Source organism: Vidua chalybeata, chromosome 12 (genome assembly GCF_026979565.1).
Source record: "Vidua chalybeata isolate OUT-0048 chromosome 12, bVidCha1 merged haplotype, whole genome shotgun sequence".
Taxonomy (NCBI): Eukaryota; Metazoa; Chordata; class Aves; order Passeriformes; family Viduidae; genus Vidua; species Vidua chalybeata.
Genome location: NC_071541.1, coordinates 14426979 through 14438445, shown reverse-complemented (window position 1 = coordinate 14438445; position 11467 = coordinate 14426979). Strand labels below are relative to the sequence as shown.

At 61.3% G+C, this 11467-nt stretch overlaps 1 protein-coding gene across 1 annotated transcript; it reads right to left on the bottom strand.

Moving 5' to 3' along the window:
• Positions 1-13: 13 nt before the first annotated feature.
• GRM2 (glutamate metabotropic receptor 2) lies at positions 14-10417 on the bottom strand. Its single transcript, XM_053953571.1, has 6 exons — positions 10332-10417; positions 6846-7466; positions 4242-5079; positions 2474-3537; positions 1446-1620; positions 14-998 (listed from the first exon to the last, which is right to left on the bottom strand). The coding sequence occupies exons 2-6, from the start codon at positions 7302-7304 to the stop codon at positions 925-927; spliced, it is 2610 nt and encodes an 869-aa protein (XP_053809546.1). The 5' UTR covers positions 7305-7466; positions 10332-10417; the 3' UTR covers positions 14-924.
• Positions 10418-11467: the final 1050 nt, after the last annotated feature.

Sequence of the window (11467 nt, the reverse complement as noted above, 5' to 3'; positions counted from 1 at the left end):
CCTGAGCCTCCTATGCCCCGCCAGGCTCTGCAGGGGCTGGGGTCAGTGGGCATTTATCTGCCCCCACTCCTGCCCTGTCTCCCAGTAAGGGATGAGAAGCACCACACACAGTGAGGGAAGCAATTTGGGGGCTTGGGCCCAGCCCAGCCACGCTCGGTGGCTCTCCTGAGGCCAAAACCAGGAGGAAAACATGAAAATACAAAGCACTAGGGAAAGGGTGATGTGGTCCAAGGCTTGGCCCAGGGGCTGATGGGAAAGGCATCGCACTGGGAAGGTGAGGTGGGCTTTGGGGCGGGGGCAGTGTGTGGCACCACAGCGAGGGCGTGGGAGCTGCAGCGTGGATTGGTGCAAGCCAAAAGCAGCAGGTGGAATGTGGCTTGAGAGGGAGTGGAGTAGTGCACTGGGGCTGGGGACAAGGGGCAGGGGATGTGCCCCGGGGCTCGGTGCAGGCAGGTCTGCACCAGGGCTCAGTGCAAGGGACAAGGAGAGGGTATTTGTGCCACAGCTCAGTGCGAGGTCCGTGCGATGTGCACTACGGCTCAGTGCAGGGGGTGGGGGGACATTCACCATGGCTCAGTGCAGGGAGCGTGGGGGCACGATGGCTCAGTGCAGGTGACACAGAGGGACGTGCCATGGCTCAGTGCGAGGGCTGGGGACGTGCACCGTGGCTCAGCTCAGGGAGGGGGATGTTCACCATGGCTCAGTGCAGGGTGTGGAGGACAGGGTACATGTAAGGTGGCTCAGTGCAAGGGAAGGCTGACACGTACCGTGACCCGACATGTGGGATGTGTAGCTCGTGCTGGGGCAGGGACTGAGCCTCCTGGCTACACCTGGCACCTCAGTGGGCCGTGCTGCGGGCACTGCTCTCCCTGGGGAAGCAGTGGCGGTGCTACGTAGCAGCACCACAGCCTGGCCCCCCGTCCTTCACAAGGATGACGTCGTGGAATCCACCACCTCACGGCCATTGCACACCGTGGGCACGTATGGCGAGGCTGAGCCTGGAGAGGAAGGCAGCACTCAGGGCTGGGTTGGGGTCTGGCAGCAGCACAGCCCAGCATGCCATGGCAGTGGTGCCCAGGGAGTTAGGGTGGAGGGTGCCCAGGGTGGTCATATGCCCTGGAGCTAAAGGGGAGAGTGCCTCAGGTAGTGACGGGCACGTGGGGGCAGCTGAATCCCCTGTGTTGGGGTGGAGTGTCCCCTCAGAGCAGTGAGGGCCCCCCAGGAGCAGCACCACTCTGGCAGCTGTGCTATCCTGGGAAATGAGGCATTGGGACAGAGGACAGGGAAGGGCCACTGGGGACACATCTGCCATTCCCCCCCGTTTCCCACTTTGCCCTACCCCACACCCCACTTTTCTTCAGGAGCCCATGCTGGGGTGCCCACACACACCCCCCAGCAGGAAAGGGGTGCTGGCCCCAGCCCTTCCCCAGCCCCACTGTGCTCACCGTGGGACTGGCTGGAGCTGGCTGCTGCCACGCTGAACCGAGCGGTGCCCACGCGGTGACTGGCCACGTTCTTCTGCGGCTGGAAGAGTATGATGTGGAGCTTGGGGGTGAAGAGGCAGCCGAGGACCACGGTGCCGCTGAGGCTCACCGAGATGCACATGGTGGTGGTCTGGACCTGGAGACAGGGGTGGGCATCAGGTGCTCCACCTGTCAGCCCTCTGCCCCAAGCAGGGCAGGATGAAGCCCATGCCGTGGCACTGGCCAGCCCCACAGGGCACAGGCTGCACCCTGCAGGGACATTCCACCCCACACCACATCCCTCTGTCGGGGTGGTCCTGCAGGAGACCCATGGGCAGAGTATGGGCACTGTCCTGGTGGGGACAAGTTGCAACACCCCGCTCCTGCCAACATGCTGCTTTGTGGCACTGCCCGGGGCCAGAGCCTGCACTCCCCCATCCCGGTGCCCACTCTCTCTGGGGGTGCAGGTCCTCTCTGGAAGTCCCTGACTAACTGCCCCCACCAACTCCTCAAGACCCATCAAGAATGCGTTTGGTTGTCCGTGCCAAGGATGTACCCCATGCTACCCAGTTCCTGGCACTGCTTGGCAGCCCAGGGACCAGGCTGGCCCTCGGGCTGGCATTCATTCCCTGGGGTGTCGTGTCTGAATGAGCCAGGGGCTGTTCATCCTTTTGTGTCACCAGCCTGAAGGATGACTAGCATTCCTCCATGATAGTCATGGCTATGGGGGATCTCTGGAGGTCTCAGGGCCATTTCCCATCCTCATCCTCTCAAAGGAGGGAGGGGGGCAGGTCCTCTCTCCAGGACTCATTGCCCCATCAGCCACAGTCCTTCAGGACCCTTCACCTGGTCCTGAATTACCCAGTGCAAAGGTGACCATCACCAGGCGTGTGGATGCAGACCCTTCCCCCGGCCCATGCATCTCCTAGTCATGGACCCTGCGTGGCCCAGATCTCCAGGACCACTTAGATCAAGCCCTGTCAGAGCCCCCTCAGAGCTCCAGCTCTTACACGGTAGTCGCTGGAGGTCACGTAGAAGATGGGCAGGAAGGCCAGCCAGATGATGCAGGTCGTGTACATGGTGAACCCAATGAACTTGGCCTCGTTGAAGTTTTCGGGACATTTCCGTGTCTTGAAGGCGTAGACCGTGCAGAGGACAATCAAGAGGACATTATAGGTGAGCGAAATGAGCATGTTGGAGTCACGGTTGTTGCACTTGAGGGTGACAATGTACCTCTTGTCAGGCTCAGTCTCCTTGCCCGTGCCAGGGGTCTCCACCAGCAGCCAGATGATGACGATGATCAGCTGGCAAGAGATGAGGGCCATGCAGATGACCACCTGTGACGTTGGGCTTATGAAGCGGGGGCGCTGGACCCCCTCCTTCACCCCACTGAAGATCCTGGCGATCCGATTGGTCTTGGTCAAGAGGGCCGAGTAGCAGACGGCGAAGGACGTGCCCAGCCCCAGGCGCCGGAGCGTGCACACCCCGGTGGAGGGCTTTGCGATGAAGATGAAGGTCATGCTGTAGCACATGAGGACCCCAGTCAGCAGAATGTAGCACAGCTCTCGTCCAGAGGCCTTCACGATGGGAGTGTCGTTGTTCTTCACGAAGACTCCGATAACGAAGAGGGTGGAGATAAAACCCAGGCAAGAGATAGTGACGGGACCAATGGCCCAGACATCTTTCCAGCGGATGTACTCTTGGGGCAGCTCGTAGCAGCCATTCAGGGTCTCGTTGGGCCAGTAACCAAGACCGCAGTCCATGCAGGTGAACTCATCCAGCAGGTACTCGTAGGGCTGGCAGGGGATGCAGATCCAGCAGCAAATGTCCCCGGGCTGCATGCTCTTGATCTCATTTTTCTTGCAGGGGTCGCTGCACTGGGACACGGGAATAGAGGTCTCAGCCCAGGGGATGAGGCTGGTGTCAAGCATGAGCCCCTCTGCCCAGTAGCCCACTTTCTGGTACCGATACCGCCCGTCCACGTAGTGGTAGTTGAAGATGTTGTAGCGCCCGATCCCATCGCCGTAGCGGTCAAATCGAACGACGCTCTCCGTGTCTGCTGGTCTGAATGGAGCTGCAGGGAGGAGAAGGGGAGACAGTCACTGCCTCAGGGCAGGAGAGCACTCATTCCAGGCCTCGAGGCAGGGCTTGTCCAAAGGGTCACATCCCACCATGGCCACAGGCAAATGTCCAACCTATTTCCTGCCTTCACTCCCATCCTTGCTGCCTATGCACATGTTAGGAGCAGGAAAGCAAAGGTGGAGAACTACCCACCTGCCTGAGAGCCCGTCAGCCCCAGCCAGCTCTGCAGGGGCAGAGGGCGGTTGTGCAGCCTCTGTGGCTCTCAGTGACTCCTGTAGTCAAGACACCCTCAGCCCAAGTCACAGAGGACATGCTTCTAATTCACCCCACACTACATGGATCCCTGATCAAGGGTATCCCTCCAGTTTAATCCCTGAAATGTGAATAAATCATGACGGTTGCAAGGACCCATGTTCTTGAGCATCCCTGGGGCTGGGTGGGGCTAGTCCCACCCAGTTGTAGCAGAATAGAGTTGGTGGCCAGCTTCTCCACACATTTCCACTGGAGACAGAAGGCCTGGATTGCCTCCCAAGGATGATGGTGGGCTGTTGGCACCTCAGGACAACCACAGTCCTGGGCGTGGGCAGGCTGGAGGAATTGAAGGGTTTTGGATCAAATCTAGGCCTCCTTCTTTCCTATCCTCCACCCATCCCTTTCCAGTTTGGCCGCCAAACCCCATCTCCATTTTGGACTCACCATCAAAATTAACATTGAGTATAAAGTCCTTGTAAAACCTCTTGCCATTGACAGGCTTCATGGCATCACAGAGCTTGGTGGAGTTGGGGCACAATGTCCGGTGCATGTTGTGAAGAGAGTGAGCCATGGCATAGACTGCATTGACCACAAACGTGATCTTGGACTCTGGCTCAAACTTGCCTGTCTTGAGGGAGTACCGACTACAGTCCTGTGTGTGGAAGCTGCATCTGAACTTCTGCTCCCAAAACTCCCGAAACCAGGGATTTCGGCTGTTATTGTAGGGGTGGAGGTTACGGAAGTAGGAAGCAAACTCCTTAATGGGATAGGCTGCCAGTTCGATGGTGATGGCTCCCTCCGCCACTGCTTCGCTGCCGGCCACCACGCTCTCCAGGGCTCCCCACCCATCACTGGCCACCCACATGAAGGACACATTGGCTCTCTGGGCAGCTGCCAGCAGCTCCCGGGCATCTTCACTTCGAGTGAATAGCACGACCACTCTGGCATTGGGCTTCTGCAGCAGAGCCCGGACCACTCCATCGTAGGTCTTCTTGTTCATGGAGCGCCCCACCTTCTCCGAGGTGGCGATGCAGATGTTGCGCATGCGGGCTTCTTGCTCGAAAGCCTCGATCCCCGTCTCCCCGTAGTCTCCCTCTGAGGCCACAGTGGAGACGTAGGTCCAGTTGAAGAAGCGGAGGATCTCTGCCATGGCCTTGGCTTGGTAGAAGTCTGGAGGGACAGTGCGGGCAAAGTAGTCATAGCGGGACTTGTCACTGAGCTTGGCACTGGTGGAGGCATAGCTGATCTGTGGGATCTGGAAGAGCCGCAGCAGGTTGGCCACCTGCATGGAGGAGGAGAGGTGAGTGCCTGAAGGGATGGCCAGCAAGGGACATTCCTGTGGGGGGACCCCTGCCCAGTACCCAGTGTTGCACCCAAAACACAACCTCCCAAATGCTCCCAAACACAGCCATTGAGCTGAAGAGCAACCCTACCCAGAGCATCCTGATCTGTGGAAGGACTGGAGAAGAATGCATGGCACATTCACAGAGTGACTGAGCCCTCAGACATGCTCATTTATCTTTTTTTTTTCTTTTTTTTTTCTTTTTTTTTTTTTTTTTTTTTTTTTTTTTTTTTAGTGTTTCAAGCATTCCACTCCAAAATTCGAGGCTGGAGAGGGGACAAAAGCAGAAAGTCTGCCATAGTTGACCTGTGGGAGATGTTTGACAGCAAGGAGAAAGCCAGGATGCCTGGCAGCCCTACAGCACAGCGGGAAAGGATTCTAGGGGCTGGGAGCTGGGGCAGAGTCCCCCCACCAGGCTGGGGGATGCTGCAGAACTGGGCCATGCAGGGTCAGGGGACTGGTGCCTGCGCATCCCACATATCCCACATCAGAAGCTCAGTGGGACCGGCACCTTCCAGCCACTCAGCAGAATCCCTCGCTAGCTTCAAAGGGGAAAAAAGCCCCACTAATGAGGCTGTTAAAATCCAGGCTCTGGGGGCAGCAAGGGGGCCTCAGGTGTGCCAGCAGGGCTGCCAAGCCTGCCCACATCTCACTGCTCCCCAGGCAGGAGACGTGGCTTAATTAACGTGGACAAATGATCTTGATGACAAATTCCCCTAATGGCAAGAATGTCCCCGAGTGCAGTGATGCTGCTGCCTGTCCTCACCATGCATGGGAGCTGCCAGCCTGCCATGTCCATCCAGTGCCCCTTGAGCTCCTCAGCTGGCCCACATTCTGCCCCTGCTGACACCCGACATGGGGACATGCTGGGTTCCCAGCAGGTGAAGGGACAAGTGCCCAGGTGGGCTGGGATGCTGCCTCCAACACGCAGTCCCAGCTTCTTCTACCCCATAGCTGGACCCCAGGGACCAGGGCACACAGTCTGGCACACACTGGGGACTCATTAAATCTCAGCAAGCATGTGGCCCACTAGCTGTGACTCAGCTGGTCCTGCTGAGTCCTGCATCCTCAGGGGATACTCTTCTCCCTGCTGAAACCAACCTCCAAGTCCACAGAGCTGTGGTTTGGGGACTGAGATGCACCCCACCCAGGGTCACAGCCAGGTCTGCAGCTTGAGGTGCCTGTTCCTGTGGGATCACTGGGGACACGGGGGCACTTGTCCTCTGAGCTCACCCTGCCTTAGCCAGGCAGCCCTATGGCTGAGCCCTTCAGAGGTGCATGTCCCTTGCAGCGCCTCACGGGCTGCCCTTCGCAGGGGAAAGGGGACAGTGCCCCCTCACACTGGTCTGCTCTGCCTGGTACAGCAGGAGCTGCACTTGCCACCTTGAACTCAGGAGAGGAATAAACACCTGTCCCCATGTGAGGCTTGGCTCCTACGGCTAATGAAGGTTTGGGGGACTCATGCAGCCCCCAAGGGGACCCCGGGCACATCCCCCACAATCACAGAGAGATGGCTTGTTCAGGTGCCTGCCTAGCATTCCCTCTCCGCTGGAGAAAGGGGCAGAGCATCACGGTGAGGGATGAGTGAGCTTCCCTGTGCCATGGCATCACTGGCAGTGGCATCACTGCACTGCTGCCAAGGTTTTATCCCCCTCCCTCACTTCAAACCCCCAGCCCCATCCAAGCCCCTCTTGCCTGGGAGGTACCTGGATGGAAACGTCACTGTAGGAGCCCCCGATGACGCCGGTGATGGCAGTGGGAACATCATCGTGGACAGCGTAGGAGCCATCGGGGCAGATGTGCTCGGAACCATCCACCCTGGTAAGGGAGGCACGGACGAAGTCAAGGGACTGCTCTAGGGCATAGGTGTCCTTGGAACAGGTGTCGAGGATGTGAGCACCCAGCTTCACCCCTGGCAGGATGCTCCCATCCTTGTTGATCTCGTCCAGGGCGAAGAGCATGGCCTCCAGGCGCTGGATGCCCCGGTGCTCGTTTATCTTGCCGCAGTCTTCACTCCCCACTCCTTTCTCATGGACAGGAAAGAGGCCCCCAATCACCAGGTCCCCATCCATGCTGATCTCCTTCTTGCCAGCCATGCCGTGCCCAGCAGCCAGACAGGTGGCCAGGTGCATCAGCCCCAGCCAGGCGGCCAAGGGGACCGCCATGGGGTGTGCTGGTGCTGGCTGGGGGACCCACACCACCCCGTGTCACCCGCTGCCACCCGTCAAGGTGAGGGCAGGCAGTCCCCAGGCATTGGGTGGTGAGGGGTGGCACAGCGTGGTGTCTGTGGGAGAGAGGTCGTGTCACCCCAGCAGAGCCCTCGGCACCTGGAAAAGCAAAGGGAAAAGCTGCTGGGTCTGCGGGATGCAAGGCATATCAGGGACAGGGGCAGTCAGTGCTGCACGGGAGAGCCAGGCCATGAGCCTGCCTGTGCCCCCCACACGGGATGCCCTTAGGAAGAAATCCCCTGCAGAAAGGCAAAATGAACAGATGCAATAGCTCCCACAGTGACCCAGAACCCCCAGGACACACACAAGTGACACAGATCCCAGGGCACATGGAGGGGCAGAGGGACCGGCCTCCCCACAGCACTCCCAGGGACACACTGGCATAGGGGTGGGCACAGAGCTGGCCCCTTTGGCAGCATCGGCCAGAACAGCCTGCAGGGGACAGCTTGACAGCCTTAAAATATCATGGAGGGAGAAAGAGCCAGGGATGTCACCTGGCATAGGGAGGCCAGGCTGGGCAGATAGAGCCAAGCTGAGCCCCTGACCCATGCAGCAGCATCAGGGGTGCTGACAGACCCCAGCCTCCAGCCAAGAGCACTGCCAAAAGCAGCCAACCATGAGCCCACCGTGCCCACAGCACCCAGTGGCCACAGTATTTTAATCTCCATCCCATAGCCATGGAGCCCACCCTCCCTGCTGCTGCCCCCAGGGTTGTCCGTGGCACCGGGGCTGGAGCAGGGACTCGCCACTGGCTTCACCCTCACACAGCAACGCACAGGGTTCTGGCAGCCGTGGTGCTTCAGAGTCTGTTCTCTCACCACCGCCCCTTCCTTCCCTGTATACTAAATTCAGAGATTTCAGTAAAAGTAAGAGCCAGGTTTGCTGACTCCCTCTGCAGAAAGCACGGAGGCGCGGGGGAATCAAAGGCTTTTGCAGCAGGCAGGCCTTGTTTTGGCAGAAGATGCAGTCCCCTCCGAGACTGGTTGTCTTTTCCCAAATCACAGGAGAGATATGTTTCCCATTTGAAGGTGACTGCTGAAATCCCACGGGGCTGGCATTTCAGGGACCGTGGGAGAAGGAGACCCCTTGGCAGTCCAGAAGCCTCAGGCTGCTCTGGAATGGGAAGCTGCTGATGTTGTGACCGCACCACGGCCTCTTCCACAGCCCAGCAGTGCTTGTGGGGGCACAGAGGGTGGGAGGGGGATGCCAGAGAGTGCTGGCCCCCCTGCACTTCCCTGCAGCCCGTACTGAGGCTGCTCTCCCTGAGCAGGAGGAGGGAACCCCTTGATGCCCCCATGCTGCTCCCAGACAGGTGATGGCTGTGCTGGAGGAGCCCTCCAGCAAGCAGCCAGAGCTGGCAGTGATGCCCAGGGGGCTGCGGGCAGCAGTGTGGCACAGAGCGTAACAGGGTGGGGTGAGGAGACACATTCAGACCTCCTCCTCTTCCTCCATGCCCCTAAGTGCCTGCTCTCAGGTGCTGTCTGCTGCTGCTAAGTTCCCATCTGTCTCAGGGCATCTCCTACCTGACCCCCCTGACCCCCCAGTGTGAAGGACTTTGGAGTTGAGAGAGGGAAGGGTCCCTGCCTTATTTCAGGAATAAATGCTTCTAAGGGACCTGGGGTTTCCTCGAGCAGGGAAGAGGCCACAGGCACATGGATTATTGATGGAGCCCATCAGCTGCAGGCTGAGCCTGGCACAGGGGTCCGGTGGCACTGGGAACCCAGGTCTCTGTGGTGCAGTTCTTTTGGGTAGGTGACAGGACCCACCAGATGAAAAGCACCTTCAGGCCAAGCTCCTCTGAAGGGCAAACCACCACCCACCCAGCAGCGAGCCGCAATGGACAGTGAGCAGGGCTCCCACCATTCCCACAGCTGCTCAGCTCGACTGGTTTAGTGCTGGGGAGATGACAGCCCGCAGGAACCTCTGGGGAACGTCCGGGGAAGTGAAGCATCGAGTAGGGCAGAGCCAAGTCCAGCCCGACGGCCACGGTACGGCGAGAAGCTCCTGCCAGCTGCGGGCAGCCTCTCCTGGCATCGCGAGTGAGGTGGGTGAGAAGGGGCCGTGACTCCTCCGTGCTCGGAGCGCTTCCCACCCCCTGCCAGGAGCTCTGACCCCTCCGACACCAGCATCCCAGGGGCTGAGTGACACCTGGGGCGTGTGCGAGAGCGGCAGTGCTGCGGGGCCGCAGGGACAGTGCCACCTCCCGCGAATTTCCCAGAGGTCCCACCGCCACCGAGCTCTGCCAGGAGCCCCTAGCTCTCCCCTGCACAAGGGCTGCCAGCCCTGACACCCCGCGGGGCCGAGGCGCCTCCCCGGGGCGCTCCCCCGGCGCCCCCGCCCCCGCGGCCGCCCCACGTCCCGTCCCGAACGCGCCCCGAGATCCGGCTGCCCTGGCACACTCACGGCCCCCTCAAAGCCCCGGCTCTCCCCGGCCCGGACAGCCGGACGGAAGACCCAGGGGAGCAGCAGGGACCGGGGTCTGTCCCCGCCGGGCCGGGCGGTGACTCCGTTTCCCTGCCCCGGTGCCGGCGGGCAGCCCCGGCCGGGGGCTGCGGTGGCGGGTCCTGCTGAGTGCCCCCTGCGGGACTCGGGGCTGTCGGATCACCGGGGGGACGAGAACCTCCCCCGCCCAAGCCGTTCTCCCGGAGCCCCGCGTCTTGCGCCGGGCAAGGGTGAGCGGCGGGAGCAGCCCCGGTGCCACCCTGACCGCCCGCATCCCCGGCCCCTCCTGTGCCGGTGCCGGTGCCGGTGCCCGTGCCCGTCCCGCAGCTTCGGGAGCCCCGGCACCGGGCACCGGTCTCCGAGCCCCGCCGTAGCGCGGCCCCGACGGCTGCGGGGGATCGCCGGTCTCCGTGCCGCTCCACCGCCGGTACCGGGGCTCTGGAGAGGGAGACGCACCGCCGAGGCACGGCGCGAACCGAGGTCACGGCGATGGGAGCGCCAGGGTGGGACCGCAGCCCTTACCTGGGCCCGGCGGACTGTGCCGGGAGCCGGTGCCAGTGCCGGTGCCGCCGCTGTCTCGGAGCTGCGGCTGCCACCGCCTCCCGCCGCCGCCTCTGACACTCCGCCAGCCCCAGCAGAGAGGAGCCGCTCCGCCCCCCGCCCGGCCCGGCCCCGGCCCCCGCCCCGGTCCGGCCCGGCCCGGTGGGCAGCGGCACCCGCGGGGCCGCCCCGACTGCCCCCCGCTTGCTCCGGCACCGGCTGAGCCGGGCAGGGCACTGCCGCGGCTGGGGCAAAGCCGGGGGCAGATGGCCAGGTCCAGGCAGAGCACGGGCAGGACACGGGCAGGAAAGGCAGGAACGGGCAGGACATGGACAGAGAAGGTTGAACACAGGCAAGACACAGCCAGATCCAGGCAAGGGATGGCCAGACTGAGCCAGAGCACCGTCAGCATCCAAGCAGGACATGGCCAGAGAAGGCAGGACACAGCCAGATCCAGACAGGACACAGGGAAAGCATGGCTAGATGCAAACAAGGAATGGTCAGATGCCGGCTGGGCAGAGGCAGGACAGAGCCAAAGCAGGCAGGACCTGCTCTGAACCCTGGCAGACCTGGCAGGGCACAGCTCGGCACCCGCTCCCCTGGCCCCAGAGCCCCCAGCTCATTCCCAGCCAGTGAGAGGGGACCCAGCCGCAGATGAAGCTCCACAGCCACAAGCTGGTGCCCCGGGGTTTGTTCCCCCCTTGCCTGGCCTGCCCCCCACTCCCCAAGTCCTTGGGAGGAGTTCAGGTGCCTGGCATTTCCCCACTGCCCACCTGCATTCCACGCAGCCCCAGCACTCACCGGCAGCCCAAGCACCCAGCTGGGGAAGGTTTTGGACCATACAAAAACGGAGGCATTGGCAGGCTTGTGTTCCAGATCTCCACCAATTGCCCAAACTCTTCCTAGAGCCATTCGGCTGCCCAGGATCCTGCAGCATTGCATCCCCAGAGCTCCATCACTCTGAGACAAAACGGGACAGGGGATCACACAGGGGACAAGGGTGCTTCTGGGGCACTGCTCCGAGTAACCACCTCACCACTGTGTACCTCAGTTTCCCCTCTGCCAGCTTCTGCACTTGCAGGCTGCGGGTTGAGGGCATTGCAGTGAGTCAGATACTC

Bases quoted from the DNA above. Each gene is read 5' to 3' on its own strand.
- GRM2 (XM_053953571.1), bottom strand. From the start codon at position 7,304: ATGGCGGTCCCCTTGGCCGCCTGGCTGGGGCTGATGCACCTGGCCACC. The intron at 5,080-6,845 runs GTACCTCCCAGG...TCCTCCATGCAG, and splicing joins ACAGTGACGTTTCCATCCAG to GTGGCCAACCTGCTGCGGCT. The intron at 1,621-2,473 runs GTAAGAGCTGGA...CCCTGTCTCCAG, and splicing joins TGACCTCCAGCGACTACCGT to GTCCAGACCACCACCATGTG.